Source organism: Phyllobates terribilis, unplaced genomic scaffold (genome assembly GCF_046119375.1).
Source record: "Phyllobates terribilis strain yellow unplaced genomic scaffold, ASM4611937v1 Scaffold_7__3_contigs__length_470593459, whole genome shotgun sequence".
NCBI lineage: Eukaryota > Metazoa > Chordata > Amphibia > Anura > Dendrobatidae > Phyllobates > Phyllobates terribilis.
The window spans coordinates 392,468,218-392,489,120 of NW_027362767.1; the positions used below are offsets into that span (position 1 = coordinate 392,468,218).

General features: G+C 44.5%; 1 protein-coding gene across 1 annotated transcript in view; it reads right to left on the reverse strand.

The window, feature by feature from the left end:
* Nucleotides 1-20,903, reverse strand: part of LOC141154965 (cytochrome P450 2G1-like) — a 102,091-nt gene that overhangs the window by 49,538 nt on the left and 31,650 nt on the right. Inside the window, exon 3 of the mRNA XM_073641545.1 lies at nucleotides 12,599-12,748. Within this exon, the coding sequence (XP_073497646.1) occupies nucleotides 12,599-12,748 (150 nt within the window). The remainder of the gene's footprint in view (nucleotides 1-12,598; nucleotides 12,749-20,903) is intronic.

Sequence of the window (20,903 nt, forward strand, 5' to 3'; positions counted from 1 at the left end):
GCCCCCCTCTCCCAATACTGGTGCCTGTCCGCTGGTGGGTCGAGCGAGCCCCCCTGTGGTGGAGGCAGCTCTAAGCTTTTTAATTTAAATTGTCTCTCTAATTTGAATGAATACACTTTAAATCCATTTACAAGGATCTATTGGAGGGCAAGTCTCATGCCAGCAGCCGCGTAATTCCAGCTCCAGTAGCGTCCACTAAAGCTGCTGCAGTTAAAAAGCTTTTATAAGAATCGAGCTCGGCTGTCCACCGCAAGGCATCCTACTGCCAGTCCCAGCCCCTATGCCTTGGGGTGCCTCCTGATGCTCTTCACTAAGTATCCCATGGTCCCGAAGCATTTCCTTTGAAAAAATTAAGTGTCTAAACTACAGGTGGTGCAGCTTGCTTAACAGCCGGGATAATCCGCTCACTAGCAGACACTGCTACTAGGCACAAAGTATTTCCTGGGCTAGATGCAGTTAAAAATTTGTAATTAGATACTCTCGTTGGATGCTGAGAAAGCATTCCATAGAGTCTCCTGGCACGCCATATATGATTCTCTTAAAAAGCTTGGGGTAGGGGTCTAGGGGACCCTTTTATAGCCAAAATCACGGCCCTGTATCGCAATACGTCACCTAGGCTGAAGATAAATGGAACTGTAGCACCCTGAGGGCTCGGTTGCTACAGACGTATTGCACCTCACCCAGAGGTGTGATATCTCACTCTCAGGTAAGGATGGAGTGTGGATCAGGACCCGACACCTGCATGCATTACACCACATCACCGTGGGGCAGGGCGACCAATATGCCCCTGAGATGGGCACGACAGTCCCTGTCCCTGGCTGGAGTGGGGGGAGGGAACACTGAGGAAGGGGAACCCTGTAGTGCAGGAGCAGGGAGGAAGCAGTTCCTGGGTGCATTGAGAAGGGAGTATAAAAGGTGGGCACCATCTTAGTTCAGTGCAGAGAAGTCTGAGCAGAAGTGGCAGGGAGCAGGGGCTCTGCATGAGCTCTGCTCCGGAGGCGGGCCTAGTAACAGAGGCCCAGGCCTGGAAGAGGGAGAAGGAAGGAAGAGGAGCGGAGAAGGCTCCAGGAACGAGGAATGAAGGGATCCCAGGGGTGCGGACGGGCGAGTCGCCACCGCACGCCCGAATCCACCTGCGTGGAGGGGTCAGGCCAAAGGGGGAGACCGGTCCCCGAACTAGTGGAGGCAGGAAATGACCCTCAGCTAGAAACCGGAGGCTCTGACATTTTATGTGGCGCAGCCCCTCGCTACACCCGCTAGTAAGGCACCACATAGGGTCAGGGAAACTGGCGCCAAGTTTACCAAGAGGAGGCCCGAGGCAGTCGGACAGAAGTGTTGGTAAGAAAGGCCAGACAAAGGACACAAAAAGGGGGTCCTGTGAAGTGCTCCAAAGTTATCTGGGAGTTGTCTGAGCCCCTCACCTGGTGAGCACAGTACGACGTGGGCAGCCGTTACCTGCAGACGTGGTCTGGATAATAAGAACTGTGAGTAAAGGCCCTGAACTGCATCACTGACTCCGTGTCGTTACTGCTGCTGCCCTGCACCATCACCCCCATCCTCCGCATACACTGCCCTGAGGCTATACTCCTCCCGTGGGGAGTTATGCTACGCTCTGCTGCACCCACAACACCAGCCTCAGTGGTCTGCCCTGTAGCGGCGGTTCACTCTGACCGCAATCCACGGGTGGCGTAGTCGGACATTTAAACATGAAATCCACATAAATAGTTCCGCCACTGGTTTGACCGCCCTGAGCCACGGAACTGGGTCGCCGCCACGAAGACTACAACCACCAGCATCCACCAAAAAGGGTCCGGCTCCGGGTGTCCCAAGGCCCAGGGGGTGCGTCAGAACATTTTCATCACCTTTCACAATCACCAATGGGACAAGGCAGTGATGTCCTCTGTCCCCTCTCTTATACATCCTAGTGATGGAGCACCTGCTCTCATCAATTCGCCATAACCCCAATATTAGGTGGATTGAGGTGGGAGGCACCGAGTACAAGTGCTCTCTATTTGCTGATGATGTCCTAGTATATATCACTCAATCACATATATCCATCCATGCTGTTATGGCTGAAATAGATCACTTTGTTACATGGTAAAATTTTAAAATCAATGCAGCGAAGTCTGAGGCCCTCGATGTCTCCCTCCCCAAATCCATATAGGATTCCATCCAGTCCAACTTTCCCTTTGCCTGGCCCTCACAGGGTATCAAATACTTAGGAATTCCTATTCATAGAGACCTCTCCCATCTATGTTATCTTAATTTTGGGCCCTTTATTGAACAACTCCATACAGACCACGGTTGGCAAGTTAGAACTGTAAGATTCACTACGTGAACCACTGGTGTTTTGTGGAAAAGCACATGTACACTGCGTTCCAAATTATTATACAAAAAGTGTTTAGGAGTGATAAGGGAAGAATTTGTTTGTTTGTCAGTTAAACTCATTGATGGTGATGTGTGTCAGGGCTCTTTATATCACTGTAAGCAATTGCAGACACCTGTGCTAATTAGTTTGGCAGGTGTGTCCAATGAAAGGCAAGACTACTTAAGAAGGCTCTCTCACATTATTAAGCAGCCTACATTTTCTGCCAAAATGGGAAAGAAAAAGGATGTGTCGGCTGCTGAGAAGCAACAAATTGTGGAGTGTTTAGGTCAAGGCATGACTACAATCAACATTGTGCGATGATCAGGATGAAGTGTCTTGGCAATCAAGAAGTATGTAGCTGATTCACAGTACACACGTGTGCGTGCTGATAAGGGCAAATTGAGGACTCTTTCCTACAGGCAATTACGTCAGGTTGAAAGAGCAGCGGCAAAAAAGCCTTGTCATAGCAGCAGACAAGTTTTTGAAGCTGCTTGTGCCTCCAACGTCCCCCGAACAACAAGATGCAGGGTCCTTCAGAGGTTTGCAGCTGTGCATGCGCCATCCTGTCGACCTCCTATATCCACTTCACACAAGCAGAAACGGCTCCAGTGGGCCAAACATTACATGAAGACTGATTTCAAAACTGTTTTGTTCACGGATGAGTGCCGTGCAGCGCTCGATGGTCCAGATGGATGGAGTGGAGGATGGCTGGTTGATGGACACCCCACGCAAACACGGCTACAGCGCCAACAAGGAGGAGGTGGAGTAATGTTTTGGGCTGGAATCATGGGGAGAGAGATTGTCGGCCCCTTTAGGGTCCCTGAAGGCGCTAAAGATGAACTCCATAATGTATGTGGATTTTCTCAAACAGCACTTCCTGCCATGGTTCAAGAAGAAGAACCGTGTATTTCACAGCAAGATCATTTTTCTGCATGATAATGCACCATCTCATGCTGCACATAAAACATCTGCATCTCTGGCTGATATGGGCATAAAAGGGGACAAACTTATGGTGTGACCCCCATGCTCCCCTGACCTCTACCCCATTCAGAACCTTTGGAGCATCATTAAAAGGAGTGTCTATGATGGCGGGAGGCAGTTCACATCTAAGCAACAGCTCTGGGAGGGTATTCTGTCCTCATGCAAAACAATTGAAGCAGAAACCATCCAAAACCTGACAAATTCAATGGACGAGAGAGTTCAGAAGCTCCGTTCGAACAAGGGGTCCTATATGAAAATGTAACATCACCTAGAATAAAGTTTTGAGTTGAAAACTGTTTGATTTCAGTTTCTAACAACCTGCTAATGCTTATAATTTCAAAAATGACCATTTTTTTGGTCTTTATTAAAATGAAAAGGTTGATCGAAAAGTTTGGGGGATCTAAGAGTGTGGCAACCCAGTAGTCATGATTACTTCGAATTCTGACAATATGAGGGTCATGCTGCAGGTAGTGCAGCAAGAAGGCACTTATGTGCCTTGCGCATCTCGGAGCCCCAAAATTATTTTCCGGGCTAGATGCAGCTAAAAATTATTTTTAATTTTAAATCTGGTGAAGCTTTAGTATAGATGGCCTAATAGGATCAGTGCTGCACACTGCTACAAAGCCCAAATTATTTTCCAGTCAAGATACAGATAAACATGATTAGTAATTTGAAAGCTTAAAACGGTTGGTAGGGTGATTTTAACCAATCATCAAGCTTTTACTCTCCCCAGGATGACACAGGGGTAGAAAAGTCGTTTCGGATCCATGATTTGTTCATCTTTATGAACGTGAGTCTGTCTACATTATCAGTGGAGAGCCGCGTGCGCTTATCTGTCAGCACACCACCAGCAGCGCTGAACACACGTTCAGACAGAACGCTGGCTGCGGGGCATGACAAGATCTCCAAGGCGTAAGTGGCTAGCTCCGGCCATTTATCCAGATTGGAAGCCCAAAAAGAGCAAGGGTCCAGTGACACAGTCGTGGCTTCAATGTTTACTTGGAGATACTCCTGTACCATCGTCTCTAGGCGTTGACTATGTGTCAGACTTCTTGTCTCCTGTGGCCTTGCAAAGGATGGGCTAAAAAAGTGGTGAAATGATTCCGCAAAATTGATGTTACCAGCAGATACTGTGGTTCTGTTACGGTTTGAGTGCTGAACACTTGACGGTCCCACGGTTGGCAAGTTGGAACTGTGAGATTCACTACGTGCACCACTGGTATTTTGTGGAAAAGCACATGTAAGATTCTGCAACAGTCTCTGCTGATACTCCTGCATGCGTGCATCCCTTTCTATCGCAGGAATAATTTCTGCAAATTTACTTTTGTACCGGGGATCTAACAGTGTGGCAACCCAGTAGTCAGGATTATTTCTAATTCTCACAATTCGAGGGTCATGTTGCAGGTAGTGCAGCAAGAAGGCACTCATGTGTGTTGGGCATCCAGGAGCACCAAGTCCCTGTTGTGTTGGTGGCGAGGTAACAATCATGCTTCCTTCCTCTGTCCTCTCCCCCCAACCTCGCACAACAGAAATGTGATCAAGGTCTCCCTCATCTGATGAGTCTTCCATCAGTTCGTCCTCCACTTCTTCCTGGGCTCCTGCACCTTCCTCACTAGTTTGGCTGCTACCATGCGCCCTGGTAAAACCATCTCCCCCACCCTCACATGCCTGCCGCCTTGGTGGATCTTGCAGATGTTAGCGCTTCCGCATACAACTCCTCCTCCTCTACTTCCTCCACCTCCTCTTGTGCCACCACCTGACTCCGAATTCTGTTTAACATGTGCTCCAGCATGTAAATCACCGCAATAGTCATGCTGATAATGGCATCGTCAGCACTAAACATCTTCGTCGCCATTTCAAAACTGTGCAGAAGGGTGCATAGGTCCCTGATCTGAGACCACTCCTCCAGCGTGATTTGCCCCACCTCTGAATCTCGTTGGCCCAGGCTATACGTGAGAACGTATTGCACCAGGGCTTGTCGGTGCTGCCACAGTCGCTGCAACATGTGCAGAGTTGAATTCCACCGGGTAGGCACATCGCATTTTAGCCGGTGAAGTGGCAGGCCTAACGACTTCTGTAGAGATGTAAGTCGCTGAGCTGCGGGATGCGAACGGCGGAAGTGAGCACACAGCGACCGTGCCCTCTGCAGAAGGCCATCTAGTCTGGGATAGTGGGCTAAAAATTGCTGGACAACCAGGTTCAACACGTGAGCCATACAAGGCACGTGTGTGACATTGCCCCGGCGAAGGGCCGCACCCAGGTTTGCAGCATTGTCGCACACGGCCTTCCCTGGTTTCAGGTCCAGTGGAGACAACCATTCATGAAATTGGTTCTCCAGAGCTGACCACAACTCCTCAGCTGTGTGACTCACATTTCCCAGACATTTCAATGTAAAAACCGCCTGATGACGTTGAGCCCTACTTCCAGCATAGTAAGGAGGTGTGCAGGATCCCTTCTGCGCAGTTAGAAAGCTTGTGGCATGACCAGACAGGCTTTGGGTGCAGGTGGAAGACCGAGAGGAGGTTGAGGAGGCAGAAGCAGTGGAGGAACTTTGACATAAAGAGGATTGACGCACAACTCGTGGGGACGGCAAGACTTGGACAGCAGCCCCTTGTCCTGCTGTCACCATAGTAACCCAGTGCCCAGTCAGCGACATGTAACGCCCCTGTCCATGCCTACTCGTCCAAGTGTCTGTGGTGAAATGCACCCTGTCACACACAGAGTTTCTCAAAGAAGCGGTGATGTTGTGTGCGACATGCTGGTGGAGCGCAGGCACACCTTTCTTTGAGAAGTAGTGCCGACTGGGCATCTGGTACTGGGGCACTGCGACGGACATAAGGTCTCGAAAATCCTCTGTGTCCACCAGGCGGAAAGGCAGCATTTCTGTAGCCAAGAGCTTGCAGATGGTGAAATTCAACCTCTTAGCTTTCTCATGGCTAGGAGGAAATGGTCTTTTACTTGTCCACATCTGAGGGACCGAGGGCTGGCTATTGTGCTTAGACGGGGTTGATAAGGGTGTCCCCGGCAAACTGCCGGTCTGTGAGGAAGATGCAGGCGGACATGTTAGGTTGCCTTGATCCAAAGGTGGTGCTATCGATGTCGGACAGCGCTCAACACCAGCTGGTGTTACCACCTCCAAAGAAAATTATGACCTGCCAATCACGCTGGCTGTTGCAGGTAAAGAGGTGGCAGGTCTGCGCCCCAAAACAGGTGTGACTGCTGTCCCCCCAGTCACAGAGGATGAAGAGGCCGCGGATGCACAAGATATGGCAGACGGTGATTGGCCCGGCCGGCTAGGCCGCATTGTAGCACACTGAGCTTCCCACTGCAACTTATGCTTCATGTCCATTTGCCGGTTCATGCATGAAGTACTCAAACTATGTATTTTTTGGCCTCTACTTAGCTTTTGCTGACAAATGTTACAGATAACACGAGTTGGGTCATCTTTATCGATCTGAAAAAATGCCCAGGCTATGCAAGGCTTAGCACCCATGCGACCTGAAGAGCCACCACGACTTGTGGTGAGAGGCAGAGTTGTGTTTGAGGATGCAGTTGGTGACGTGCTTCCAGTACTACGTCTCTGTCCAGGAAGGCGCAACCTGACCTCGTCGTCACTAGCATCTTCCTCCACCTCCTCTGCTGACCTCATCTCTTGGCTGACTGTGGGTTGACAGTAAGTGGGATCTCCGACCTCATCATCATCACCCTGTGCGTTATCACACCCGTCGTCCTCAGAGCCAACCTGTTCCTGCCCTGACAAAAAACTAAAGTTGTCGCTCCAATCAGGTATTTGAGTCTTATCATCGTCTTCCTCATTGTCTCCACCAACAGGAGTTACAGTTTGGGAATGAGGGTCTACATTATGGTCAGAACCTTCTGCGTCTGGTCCTGGATCCGACTCATAAAGATTCTGGGCATCAGTGCAGATCATTTCCTCGTCTGGATTCACAGAAGCGCTGGAGTCGACCTCTGATTCCCAGGCTATAGTATGAGTAAACAGCTCTGCAGACTCAACCATCTGTTCTACCTCATACTCAGACGGGCAGCTGGAGATTTGGGAGCTGTGAGGAAGCAAGTGCGATTTGGGTGACACCTTTGAGGACTGGAGTATTTGTGATGTTGAAGTTGATGTGGAGGAGAGCCCACTTAAAGGAGCACTTGATATCCGTTGAAGCACCTGCTGTTTTTGTGCCTCATCTGGAATTTGTAGCGATTGGCGTGGCCGTAAGAAAGGGATCTTATCACATTGTCCGCTAAAAGAAGTAGACATTTTAGTTTGGCTGGAAGATGGTCTTTCTTCTGCAGATGTTACTGTTGCTTTAACACCTACCCCACGGACACAACCTTTTTTCCCCTTCCCAACACGCCTATTCCCCTTTCCACCAGCAGCAGGCCTTTTTCCACTCATTTTGGTGGTTAACTAATTCACAACTCTGGAGTTGTTTGCACAAAAAAACAATGGATGGTAACCGAGCAGAGCTGAGTGGCCAAACTGTGGTATTAGGCCAAAACTATTGGCTGGGTTAGATGCAGAAAAAAATTATTTTGAATTTGCAACCTGATGGAGGTCAGTATAGATGGACTAATAGACCAAGTCCCACACACTGCTAGAAGCCCAAATATTTTTTCAGAGGTACTGTAGATGCAGATAAAAATTATTTTTAATTTGCAACCTGATGGAGGTCAGTATAGATGGACTAATAGACCAAGTCCCACACACTGCTAGAAGCCCAAATATTTTTTCAGAGCTAGATGCAGAAAAAAAATATTTTTAATTTGCAACCTGATGGAGGTCAGTATAGATGGACTAATAGACCAAGTCCCACACACCGCTAGAAGCCCAAATATTTTTTCAGAGCTAGATGCAGAAAAAAAATATTTTTAATTTGCAACCTGATGGAGGTCAGTATAGATGGACTAATAGACCAAGTCCCACACACTGCTAGAAGCCCAAATATTTTTTCAGAGCTAGATGCAGAAAAAAATTATTTTTAATTTGCAACCTGATGGAGGTCAGTATAGATGGACTAATAGACCAAGTCCCACACACCGCTAGAAGCCCAACTATTTTTTCAGAGCTAGATGCAGAAAAAAATTATATTCAATTTGCAACCTGCTGGAGGTCAGTATAGAAGGACTAATAGAACAAGTCCCACACACTGCTAGAAGCCCAAATATTTTTTCAGAGCTAAATGAAGAAAAAAATTATTTTTAATTTGCAACCTGATGGAGGTCAGTATAGATGGACTAATAGACCAAGTCCCACACACTGCTAGAAGCCCAAATATTTTTTCAGAGCTAGATGCAGAAAAAAATTATTTTTAATTTGCAACCTGATGGAGGTCAGTATAGATGGACTAATAGACCAAGTCCCACACACCGCTAGAAGCCCAAATATTTTTTCAGAGCTAGATGCAGAAAAAAATTATTTTTAATTTGCAACCTGATGGAGGTCAGTATAGATGGACTAATAGACCAAGTCCCACACACCGCTAGAAGCCCAACTATTTTTTCAGAGCTAGATGCAGAAAAAAATTATATTCAATTTGCAACCTGCTGGAGGTCAGTATAGATGGACTAATAGAACAAGTCCCACACACTGCTAGAAGCCCAAATATTTTTTCAGAGCTAAATGAAGAAAAAAATTATTTTTAATTTGCAACCTGATGGAGGTCAGTATAGATGGACTAATAGACCAAGTCCCACACACTGCTAGAAGCCCAAATATTTTTTCAGAGCTAGATGCAGAAAAAAATTATATTCAGTTTGCAACCTGATGGAGGTCAGTATAGATGGACTAATAGAATGATGCTATGCCCAAAAGATTTTACTTCACTAGGTGCAGTAAAAAAATTGGTATTCTATACACAGGTGTTATATCTTGCAACACAGATAGGCTACTCCACTGACTAACACACTCTGCAATAGGCCAAAAAGGATTAGCTTTGCTAGATTCAGCCAAATGCTGTGAAAAAAACTTGCACAGCACTGGCACAGACCTGCCTGGCAAAAACTGATAGGAACTCATGTAACCTAGTCCTGAAAAGGACTCCAATTACAATTAGTCTTTACTCCCACAACCTATCTATTTAAGAGCACAGACCTCCCTGATAAAAGTCGTAGGAAATGCTGTAACCTAGTCCTTAAAAGGACTGCAATCACAACTATTCCCTACTCCCAAGCTATCTGTATATTTGTGCGAAAATTGGCTTGAAATTAACAAGGTATAGCGCACACAGCAACAGCGGTGCCGTCTAACACGCAGCTGCAGCAGTGAGAAAATGGTGGCGACGGGGAAAATGGCTTGGTCTTATAGGGCAAGGACATGTGACATACACTGCCAATGACACATGCCCTTGCTTGTGTGAAAAAAAGCACTTCGCTCCGTGTGTGCGCTGCTGATAGGCTGACAGATTGCACCTCCCCACTGCAAATGCGGGAAAGAGAAAAAAAAATGGAGATCTTCATTGTTCCTGCAGAGATCCATCCCCTGCCCCTCCCCCCGCCCCGCTGTACACTCAAACTGCGTATTAACATTAATTTTCATCATTACTGAGAAAAAATCCAGTTATGATTTTGGTGCACGAACAGTTATCGAACATAACCTCGAACAGCCGAATTTTTCTCAAATTGTTCGTGTTCGCCGAACGGCTCGAACACCGCCCAAAACAGCTCGAATTTGAGATTGGCGAACAGTTCGAGTAGAACAACGCTCATCTCTATTAACTGTACAAACATGTTATAAGATGACCAGTTTACACATCTCATCACCAGGGAAATATTTGCTATTAAGCATTATTTGACTTGTGAATCAGAGCATGCTATTTATTTGTTACAGTGTCCTTGCAATCTATGGTGAAACAACACGTGATTTTAAATTCCAGATAAACCATTATAGATATACTATAAGAATGAAAAGGTTAGATTTACCTTTTTCAAAACATTTTTTGAGCAGGGACACAATGAGAATAATCTCAAATTCCACATTATAGATCATGTACCACCTTTGAGAAGAGGCGGTGATGTAATTAAATTACCTAAAAGTAAAGAATTTCAATCGATAGATATACAATGCTTTGAAGCCTAATGGATTAAATGTGGAATTTAAATTACATATGACCTTTTGAAGACATAAATTATGTCTCATCTCTCTTCTTTTTGGATCTTTTTTTGATTTGATATGGTGTAGCTAGTTTTACAGTAATTTATATCATTTTTTCATTTTTTTTGCCGATCACTTGCAATGATGGATTTTGGATCTGGAATATGCCTCATCCCAATGTGCAATTCTGTATTATTTTACAAAATATAATATATATTTTGGATATTAATAAAGATACAATTTCTATTCTTATTTTCTCTTTGTCTTTGGTATTTCCTGGAAGCTGATATAGCCTAATAATAATAATCTTTATTTATATAGCGCCAACATATTCCGCAGCGCTTTACAATTCAGAGGTTTATATACAAAAGTCATAAGTAACATAGCTAAAGATAATACAATAATTAAAGCAAAAATAATGACGACCCTGCTCGTAAGAGCTTGCAATCTACAATTGCTCATAAGAGCAATTATGAAACTATAGGTAGGTTTTTGAATTCTGAGTTTGGCTCTTGTAGAATGTATTTTTTTTCTGGCTATGCCTAGTATTGGATATATTTATTGGACGCTTATTCTATATTAGACTAGGTTAGGAGACTCTGTCCCTCACGGAATATATACTCCCCTATTTCTCACTGTAATTGATATGCCAGCCCCAGCACGTAGGGGTTATCTTATGACTCTGTGCTTATGGCCTCGTGAATGTCCATAAAGGCAGTTTCTACATATACCCCGTATATTGGAGCCTCTCTGATTATATTTGCCTTCTTTAAATTACATTTTACATTATCCGATATAACTGTCCCTTATTTGAAATGGTATAATTCCCCTCATTGTACAACAGTGCGCATGCATCCCGCATTGCACTAGATTGGACGCTGGGACGCGATATCGGAATATTGAAGTTTTTCAATCGCGCATGCGCGAACATTCGCATTGAATTTGACCTATTCTAGTATGACGCTTTACATCTCTTCGGCTTTCGGCACTTGCGCTAAGTGACTTGACTTCCTCTTTCATTTCTATACTTCCAATGTACTACTGTCATGCGCAATAGGGATTGTTAGACGCCGTTGCCAGACGTTAATGATGAATGTATGCCGGGGTGTGTCATGTTTAGACATAGTTATACACATTTGTTTTATGATGATTAATTCATATTCTTTACACTGTCAGTAATGCAATATCATCACTGTCATCTATTTTATTATGATCTGCGTAATTCTTTGTATGTCACTGCATTTATCACAATATTATCATGGATATAACTAGCATTTTGCACTTTATTTTTATGATTACTGTTGTAATTGATGCACCCATAAAAGGGCAATAGATGCACCGAAATGTCTTCATCACTATGGGCTATGAAACCACTAATTTTTCCATAATTCTATTTGATGTGCTGCCTCCAATTTTTACTATCTATCTATTTCCCGATTGTGTATTGGATTGAACAGATTGAATGTAAGGACTGAGCTAATATATTTCATGTCTCACATTTACTTGGGAATTCTAGAGATACATAAAGATAAAAAGCCCCAAGAATCAACATTTTCTTCCTGCAATTAAAAATTCCCTGGTCGCTTTGTCTCAAGTGCTGTAATAGAGGCGCTCACTAGTCAATCATCATTATTCTTAGTTTGCACAAACAGAAGAAATTGCTTAATTTAGTTTCAATGTAGTTGGAAAACATTGAGGAGAGGAATTGGCGCAACATGTGTCTCAGGTTCCTCCTACATTTAACCCTTGCTAAGAGTGGAATCAAAAAGTACAATCCAACTATACCTAAAGCATTATACAATAAAATCAGCTCTGCTACATATGGATGCCCTTTATAAATATTCAGCCTATGGCCTTGTGCTTGTATGTAGTCTCTGAACCTGTAATATTTATATTCTTTCCACTAGAAGGTGCTGTAGTCCATCATATTTCTACAAGAGCTCAGGTCTCAATATCAGTTTGCTGCACTACCTTTTATATAGTTTTTAACAGTCCCAATTTTCAAGTGACAATCCCAAGACTGCAAAAGGGGTGAGGTTTAACAAAACCAAGCCCGAAAGTGTTTTTTTGGAAGGCATTTTTGAGGAGCAGGGCTTAAAATGTCCCAAATTGTGTGTTCTAAATTTTGGGAAGCGTGCTCATCTTACCATTAGAATTCCTAAATTCCTCCACAATGCATTGCGCTTCGGTTTGAATTTTGGACTCGATACTTTTCTTCCCAAATCCGAAGCTCTTCAGTGTCTTCACAGCAAACGTCCTGATGACTTTCCACCTTTCGCCATTGCTCAGACTGATGCCTACAAGAGAACACTGTAGAACATCAGTTCTGATACAAGATTGATATAAATAGAAACAAGGAATGGCATTTGTATATATTTTTTGGACTGTCTACAATACAACAATTTCTAAATTGCAAGAAGAGGAAATACAGATGTAGACAACATTTTGTCTTAAAGGGAACCTGACAGCTGATACATGCTGGGCATGGATTGGGTAGCATGTATCAGACAATGACAATGTACCAAACAAGTCACGCAATTATTTTTTTTTTTTTTTAGCAGAACTTCATTTAGATGACATGGAAACAATTTATTTTGCTGATGGAAGCAGTTTTCATAAGACGAAATCGGACATAATGTCCTCATATGCACCATTAAAAAATGGTCGAATTTAGCCCTATCATAAAAGGTATGTTGTATATTCTCAGTCTAGAAGGAGGGCTGTTATCTGGTAAGCATATCCCATCTAAAGAACTCTTTCAGAAGTGAGTACAATTGAAAGTCTGCCTGCTGGATCAGGGCTTTGTCAGCAGCGTGATCAGGTCATGTGATCACGCTGCAGACATCTCTCGCCAGCGCTGCAGAGACACGAACAACATTGGTGGTAAGTGCTCCAGTGAAGTTGATGACACCGAAGGTTTAGTGTAATTGGGGGGAGAAGGTTTAGTGTAAAGGGGGGAGGGAAGATTTGAGGATGCAGTTTGGGAAGCAAGGCAGGGACAGATGCAGATACAATATGCAGAAATTTAAAGACAAAGTATGAGGAGCAAAAGTGGTTATGATGGGCATGTTTGAGGACAGTATGTAGGAATGGGTGCAGAGACAGTATGGTGACTGGCGGGATGGATGCAGACACAGTATGGTGACTGAGGGGATTGGTGCAGACACAGTATGAGGAGCAAAGGGGAATGTATGTGGACACAGTATGGGGAGTGAGGGAGGGGATGGGTATAGACAGAGTATGGGGAGGCGATGAGTGCAGACACGGTATGGTGAATGAGAGGATGGGTGCAGACACAGAATGGTGAGTGGGGGGATGGGTGCAGGCACAGAATGGTGAGTGGGGGGATGGGTGCAGGCACAGTTTGAGAATCCAGGGGGGAATGTATGCGGACACAGTATGGGGAGCGAGGGTGATGACATGGGTGCGGACACAGTATGGAGAGTCAGAAGATGTGTGCGGTGGCAGTATGGAGAGCGAGGGGGTAAATATATGAGAAGCCCATATGCTTAGCAGGGGGATGTGAGAGGAGACAGTATGATGAGAGAGGGGAAATGTGTGAGGAGACGAGTGAAGGGAAATGTGTGAGGAGACTATTGAGGGGAATAGTGTGAGGAGATGATATGGAAGGAGAAAAGTGTGAGTAGGCACAGAATAGAGACAAAGTAGTGTGGGGGGGTAACATGGGGCAACAGTGTAAGGGCACCGTGAAGAGGGGATGGTAAGCCAAGGAAGGGAAGTGTAATGAGGGGGCACAATATAGAGACTGGGCCCTATAGGATCGACCCAGTGTGAGCATGTACCATAAGAGATACAGTGTGTGTGGGTCATATTTTGTGCAGGGAATATAGTGAGGGGCAAATATTTATTCAGGAGCTCAGCATAAGGCAGATATCTTTATTCAGAAGCATTATAATGACACTGCTATTTTTAAAGGCATTTTATGGAGATGTGCTGCAGAAGACCGGAGAGGATAGAAGTCTACAGAGGTGAGCTGTGGCTGTGAAAAGTCATCATGGTGTCTGGATAAGATGAAGAAAAGAGAGAGAATGACTTTTCCAATCTGAGACAGTACCATCTATAACAGGGGTCTCAAACTCAGATGGCTATATGGGCCGCACACGGAAAAACATTTAATTTGGGGGGCCGCATTATTTGCAGGACAAAGTGACATTTTTAGTGATACCATTTTTTTTTTATATACACCTTTTGAACTGGTCCTCATCTTGTTGTAATACCCCATGCTGGTCTCTATCTTGTAGTAATGCCCCATGCTGGTCCCTATCTTGTAGTAATGCCCCATGATGGTCCCTATCTTGTAGTAATGCCCCATGATGGTCCCTATCTTGTAGTAATGTGCCCCATCCAGGTCCCCATATTGTAAGTATATCCCCATCCAGGTTCCCATATTGTAGATATGGCCCCATCCTGGTCCTCATCTTGAAGTAACGTCCCCATCCTGTTCCCATTCTTCTTGTAATGTCCCCCATCCAGGTCCCCATATTGCAGACATGTCCCCCATCCAGGTCCCCATATTGCAGACATGTGCCCCATCCAGGTCCCCATATTGCAGACATGTGCCCCATCCAGGTCCCCATATTGCAGACATGTGCCCCATCCAGGTCCCCATATTGCAGACATGTCCCCCATCCAGGTCCCCATATTGCAGACATGTCCCCCATCCAGGTCCCCATATTGCAGACATGTCCCCCATCCAGGTCCCCATACTGCAGACATGTCCCCCATCCAGGTCCCCATATTGCAGACATGTCCCCCATCCAGGTCCCCATATTGCAGACATGTCCCCCATCCAGGTCCCCATATTGCAGACATGTCCCCCATCCAGGTCCCCATATTGCTGACATGTCCCCCATCCAGGTCCCCATATTGCTGACATGTCCCCCATCCAGGTCCCCATATTGCAGACATGGTCCCCCATCCAGGTCCCCATATTGCAGACATGTGCCCCATCCAGGTCCCCATATTGCAGACATGTCCCCCATCCAGGTCCCCATATTGCAGACATGTCCCCCATCCAGGTCCCCATATTGCAGACATGTCCCCCATCCAGGTCCACCCCCATACTGCACACAGGTCACCCCTCCATCTACTGCGCACAGGTCCCCCCCCCCATACTGCACACAGGTTCCCACCCCCTCATATACTGCGCACAGGTCACCCCCCATATACTGTGCACAGGTCACCCCCCCATATACTGCGCACAGGTCCCCCCCCCATACTGCACACAGGTTCCCACCCCCTCATATACTGTGCACAGGTCACCCCCCATATACTGTGCACAGGTCACCCCCCCATATACTGTGCACAGGTCACCCCCCCATATACTGTGCACAGGTCACCCCCCCATATACTGTGCACAGGTCACCCCCCCATATACTGTGCACAGGTCACCCCCCCATATACTGCGCACTGGTCACCCCCCATATACTGCGCACAGCTTCCCCCCCCCATACTGCACACAGGTCACCCCCTCCATATTGTATTTCACATAAACATGACAGAAAAAAAAAAGATTCTTCTCACCTATCCTCCGTTCGCTCGGCGTCCTTGCTGCACCTGTGGCCCTCAGGCACCATAGCCCTCTTGACGATTGCGGCCCGGTCCTGGAGCTGCCGACATCAGTGCTGTAGTGTAGTGTATTGGCGCGCAAAGACCGGCTCTCTGCACAGCAATGCCAGTGTCAGCCACCGGCCTATCAGAGGCCAGCAGCTGACGTCTGCGTCCCAGCGCAGCGACGTATGACGTCACTGCCATGCGCAGATGTCAGCTGCTGGCCTCTGATAGACTGGCATTGGTATTGCTTTGCAGAGAGCCGGTCTCTGTGCGGCAATATACTTAACTACAGCACTGATGTCGGTGGCTGCTGGAGCAGCTGCGATCGTTACGGGGTCTATGAGCTTGCGGGCCACAAGAAGCAGCCGGAGAGGGCACATGCAGCCCGCGTGTTTGAGACCCCTGATCTATAAGGTACCTGGATGTAAATGTTTTTTTTGGGATACTGACTAATTCTCATTTTTATTTGTTAGGAGCATTAAAGGGGTTGTCCAAGTTTATGATGATTCTGCAGTCATTCTATGTCACTGCAGATTTTTGAATTTTCACAGTGCGCACTGTACACTGTCAGGATTCTCTGGTGCCGGCGATTTTCATACATGTGGTCACGTGCCGGCTAGACATGCGTAGCTTCAGTCAATGAAAATGAATTGAGCGACGCAGGACATGTCTAGTCAGAATGTGGCCAGAAGTATACAAATCGAATACTTGGGCTCATGTGACCATCCACTCTTGCAACGGGAAAGGGAGAATGCTAAAAGTGTGCAATGTACGCGCTTTGAGAATTCCAAAGCCTGCAGTCAACTAGAGCGATTGCAGACTTTTATCTCAAACCTGAACAAGCCCTTCAATTATAAAATAAAGCATTGTAACATGGCAATTCTAACAGCGTGTAATATAGTCACTGTCAGGATTCAGCTCTGCTTGCAGGTTCTTTTAGTCATCACATGGTAATCTCATTCATATGAGATATTCATAATTACAATCATGTGAGAATTAGCTTCTCTTTCTGCTTCTCTCAGTTTTTCACTGAACATTGAGAGAATTAGGAAGAACAGCTCGTCGGCAAGTGACTGTAACTGTGCAAATCGCATAATTGTTTGGGATAAGGGAGGAAGGGTGCCAAACAGAATTCTTGCCCTGGCTTCAGAAAACCTAGATACACCTCTGGTCAAAGACATCAAGAAATCATTAAGCAAAAAAGGAACCTGACAAGCATCTTATTGTGTCTGAAGGATGATATGATGACGTTGCTTAAAATGGGAACAGAGAGGTAAACTGACAGTAATTGGTCTGCTTCTGAACACATGGTTGAAGTCAGTGCAAGTCAATACACTATAAGCGAGCAGATACAACCGAACCCAGATTCAGAATGAAGGCCATCAGAAAGAGAAAACAAAGGTAAATGGCTTGTACATCTCGTATAACTAAAGCACTGTCAACTTATATCAACTCTACACCTTAGAAAGACATATCTGAGCGCTTGGAAGGGAAAGCTAATGAATGGCAGCAGAGGATGAAAGGAAATTCAAGCGTGGCAACCAGGAATGTCCGGCATTCACACAGAATTTAATGGTTGACCCTAGATTGAGGCATGTTGGTGTGGGTTTCTATTTTCTAAGAGATTTTCAAGGGCAGGGACTTCTGGACTTGCAGCTAGAGATGAGTGGATCAATCTGAGAAATATTGAGATTGTATCGAATTTCATAAAATTCATGGTTTCATGCAAATTCAAACACTTTGAGATTTGATTTACGGTTTGGAATAAAATTTTCCCCATCACCATTTCCCACACTGATGAAAGCGGGCGAATGTGTTTTGCATCCTTTTCCCATAAGGCCTCTTCCTTGACATAAAGAAGCAATCTATTTCAGAACTGAATAAGATATAGCCAAGGGTTTACGTATATACCCAACACTGATATTAGCAAAAAATAGGGTGTATTTAAAAAAAACCTTTCATTTCAATTATTAAAATATCCTAAGGTGCAGTAAAATATCCAATCTAATGAACAACGACACAAACAAATATGATATCCCGCTATTCCAAACAATATTGTTACAGACCCGGTAGCCAAGTAGTGGCTATTCAGTATTGGTCAGTCGGGGAAGCCTTAATACCATTTTCTTGCCCATCATTGCCTATATTCCAACAATAGAAGCCTTATGGCTTTAATAGACTATGTAGCAATATTGTGTACCATATATCTCATGTATTAATACCACTGTTAATGTGCTATTATTCAGTTCAGTTAATGGAATAGCCTATCAGTGGACCCCGGGTATCATGTACAATTTAGATAGAAGAAACAGCAGGTGGTAATCATTGATGAGCACAGTCGTTATAGGTATTCACCAACAAAGGTAATTCTTAGCACATCAGATTACAATATATAAGCCTGTAAAGTTCAATTTAAGAAATGCAGCATTTTCAGAAATGCATTCAATGGGTAAACATTAGGGTTGTGCGAGTATGTTCTGTCTGAGTATGCTCGGGCCGAGCTCCGAGTATTTACAGCTGCTCGGTGATATGCTTGAATCACTCCCGTGTGCATGATTTGTAACTGTTTGGCAGCTTTATTACATGTGAGGAATGTGTAAGAAATAGACATTCCTCCCATGTAGTAAAGCTGTCAAACAGTTGCAAATCATGCACACGGGAGCGATTCAACCTTATCACCGAGCAGCTGTAACTACTCGGGGCTCGGCCCGAGCATACTCGGCAAAAGGGTTAATAGAACATACTCGCTCATCACTAGTAAACATGTAAATAATGCTACAATAGCCTTGTAGCACAGAGCTTGTACTGAAACACAATAGGATGTCTTGCTAAATATAGAGGAATATCCTGAAAGAAAGGATTGATCTCACCCAATTACTCTACTGTTCTTTTGGAACTTGCAGTACCATGCTTCTGTCCATAATAGAGAGTGGAGTGATAATCCTTTACGGTCCTCCCAATGCGTTTCCTCAAATATCTTTGATTCATCAAAAGAGATCCATCCATAGGGATCAAAAAACTGTGCCAGTGGTTTACACACCATGTTTGCTGCATTTGTTTGCAGGCCATTTGCCTGCTCTTACTGCCATTTTGCATACTTTTGCAGCCCACTACCCCCTATGTCATCCATTTTACAGCAACAAAGTTCGGGTCCCCATTGGCTTTTAAGGGGTTCCAGGTCAAGTTTGTATAACTGAACTTTGGACTAAAGTTTGTCTGAACCCAGCAAAACTGAACCTCCATGGGTCCGCTCATCTCTACTTCCTATCAGATTATTAGTAATTATTAGTTTACCTCAATCATCATAAACCACGTCACCAGAAAACTTAAATACTGCCTTTGTTCTGGGACAAGGTAAAACACAAAATAACAAGTCCTTACAATAGTGCTGGTTAGCCCACCTGGCTTAGAGTCCAGCGTCCATGTCCTTTAGCAAAGCACATTCAATCCAGGAGACCTGCAACCTTCATACATTCACCATGTGTGAGAAAAACAGCTCTCAATTTACCCAGTCGATCCCACCCAGTGGTGGAGATATGGTGAGTAGCCCTTCAACTGCTCCTAATCAAGCTGTCATGGCTGATGAACCCCTTTTAGTCCTTAATGTAGCATTACTTCCAAACTAGGTGTCTAATAGCCACCTTACAACCTCTTAACTTTGGTGGTGGAAATTGGGGAATAGAGTAAATCCAAATTAAGGGCCTCAAAGGGAAACTGTACTTTGAATGATCTTTGCAAAAATACTTGTCAACTAGTGAATATGAGAACTAGTACTAGTGAATATAAGAAAGCATGTATATTAACAATAAGGTGCAAGTGCATGAAAACAGGAAGGTAGAGGAACAGGGAGCATCAGACCAAAAGGGAAAGGAAATTCAGCCAACATTGCACATTGCAGAAGACAAGAAAAGACATTTCCATATTTACCACCTATAAGCCCTTATTGTTAATATATATGCTTGTTTGAGGTACTGGAGCATTTGATCATTAGGATTAGCTTTTATTTAACTCTCCTCGTAGTGGCCTTTTTTTATTTAGCACATGCACTTTATGATATTGGAATTGTATGAATCTACCTACTTTTTGTAGTATGTACTCTTTTTGGTGACTAGATAGAGACCTAATACCCATTTCTATCTGAAGTATATAATATGTATAAAATGTAATGTATTTTCTCCATATGTGTCATTAGTAGGAAATGGGTAACATTCAGAAATATCTTTTGGACTGACATAATATCTGTATGCATATTTACCTGTGTTTACTGCAGTACAATCTTGCTTATTGTTTTTAATGTGTTTTCTTCTGTATTGATTTATATTTTCAATAAAGATATCATTTTTTAATTAAAGGGAGTGTAACTATTGGCTTTTCTGCAGTAGTGTAGGCTCTTCTAGCGCTGACGTACCATCCGAAGGTGTCCGATTACCTCTATGAAGTATAGCTACTCAACATAGTCACCAGGCGGCTGATTCCATCTGCGTTATAACACTAAAGTTCACTTTGACCTCAATACAGTTGGGACAGTTATAGAAGCTGCTGCCAACTTTTTATGTTCTGTGTATTTTTCATACCGCACATATCCACAAACCATCGCTTCATAATTGCCTCAAGGCTATAAACTAGGAAAGCTTGACATCTTTCCAAAGGAAACTCCCATGTTATTTGATGGAGTGGAGAGGGAAATATAGGGACAGCTTCTTCTTCTGACCAGCCTACATATCTGGCTATCCTTTTATTTGGATACTGTGTTGACACCAGATCAATTTTTACTCTGACAATGTCATACAGTAGTGAGTAATACTGCAAAGTACCCCGTCTGTCTAATAAAAGACCCTCTTGCCTTATGGGGAGAGTACAAAGGATGTTTGTTCTGCT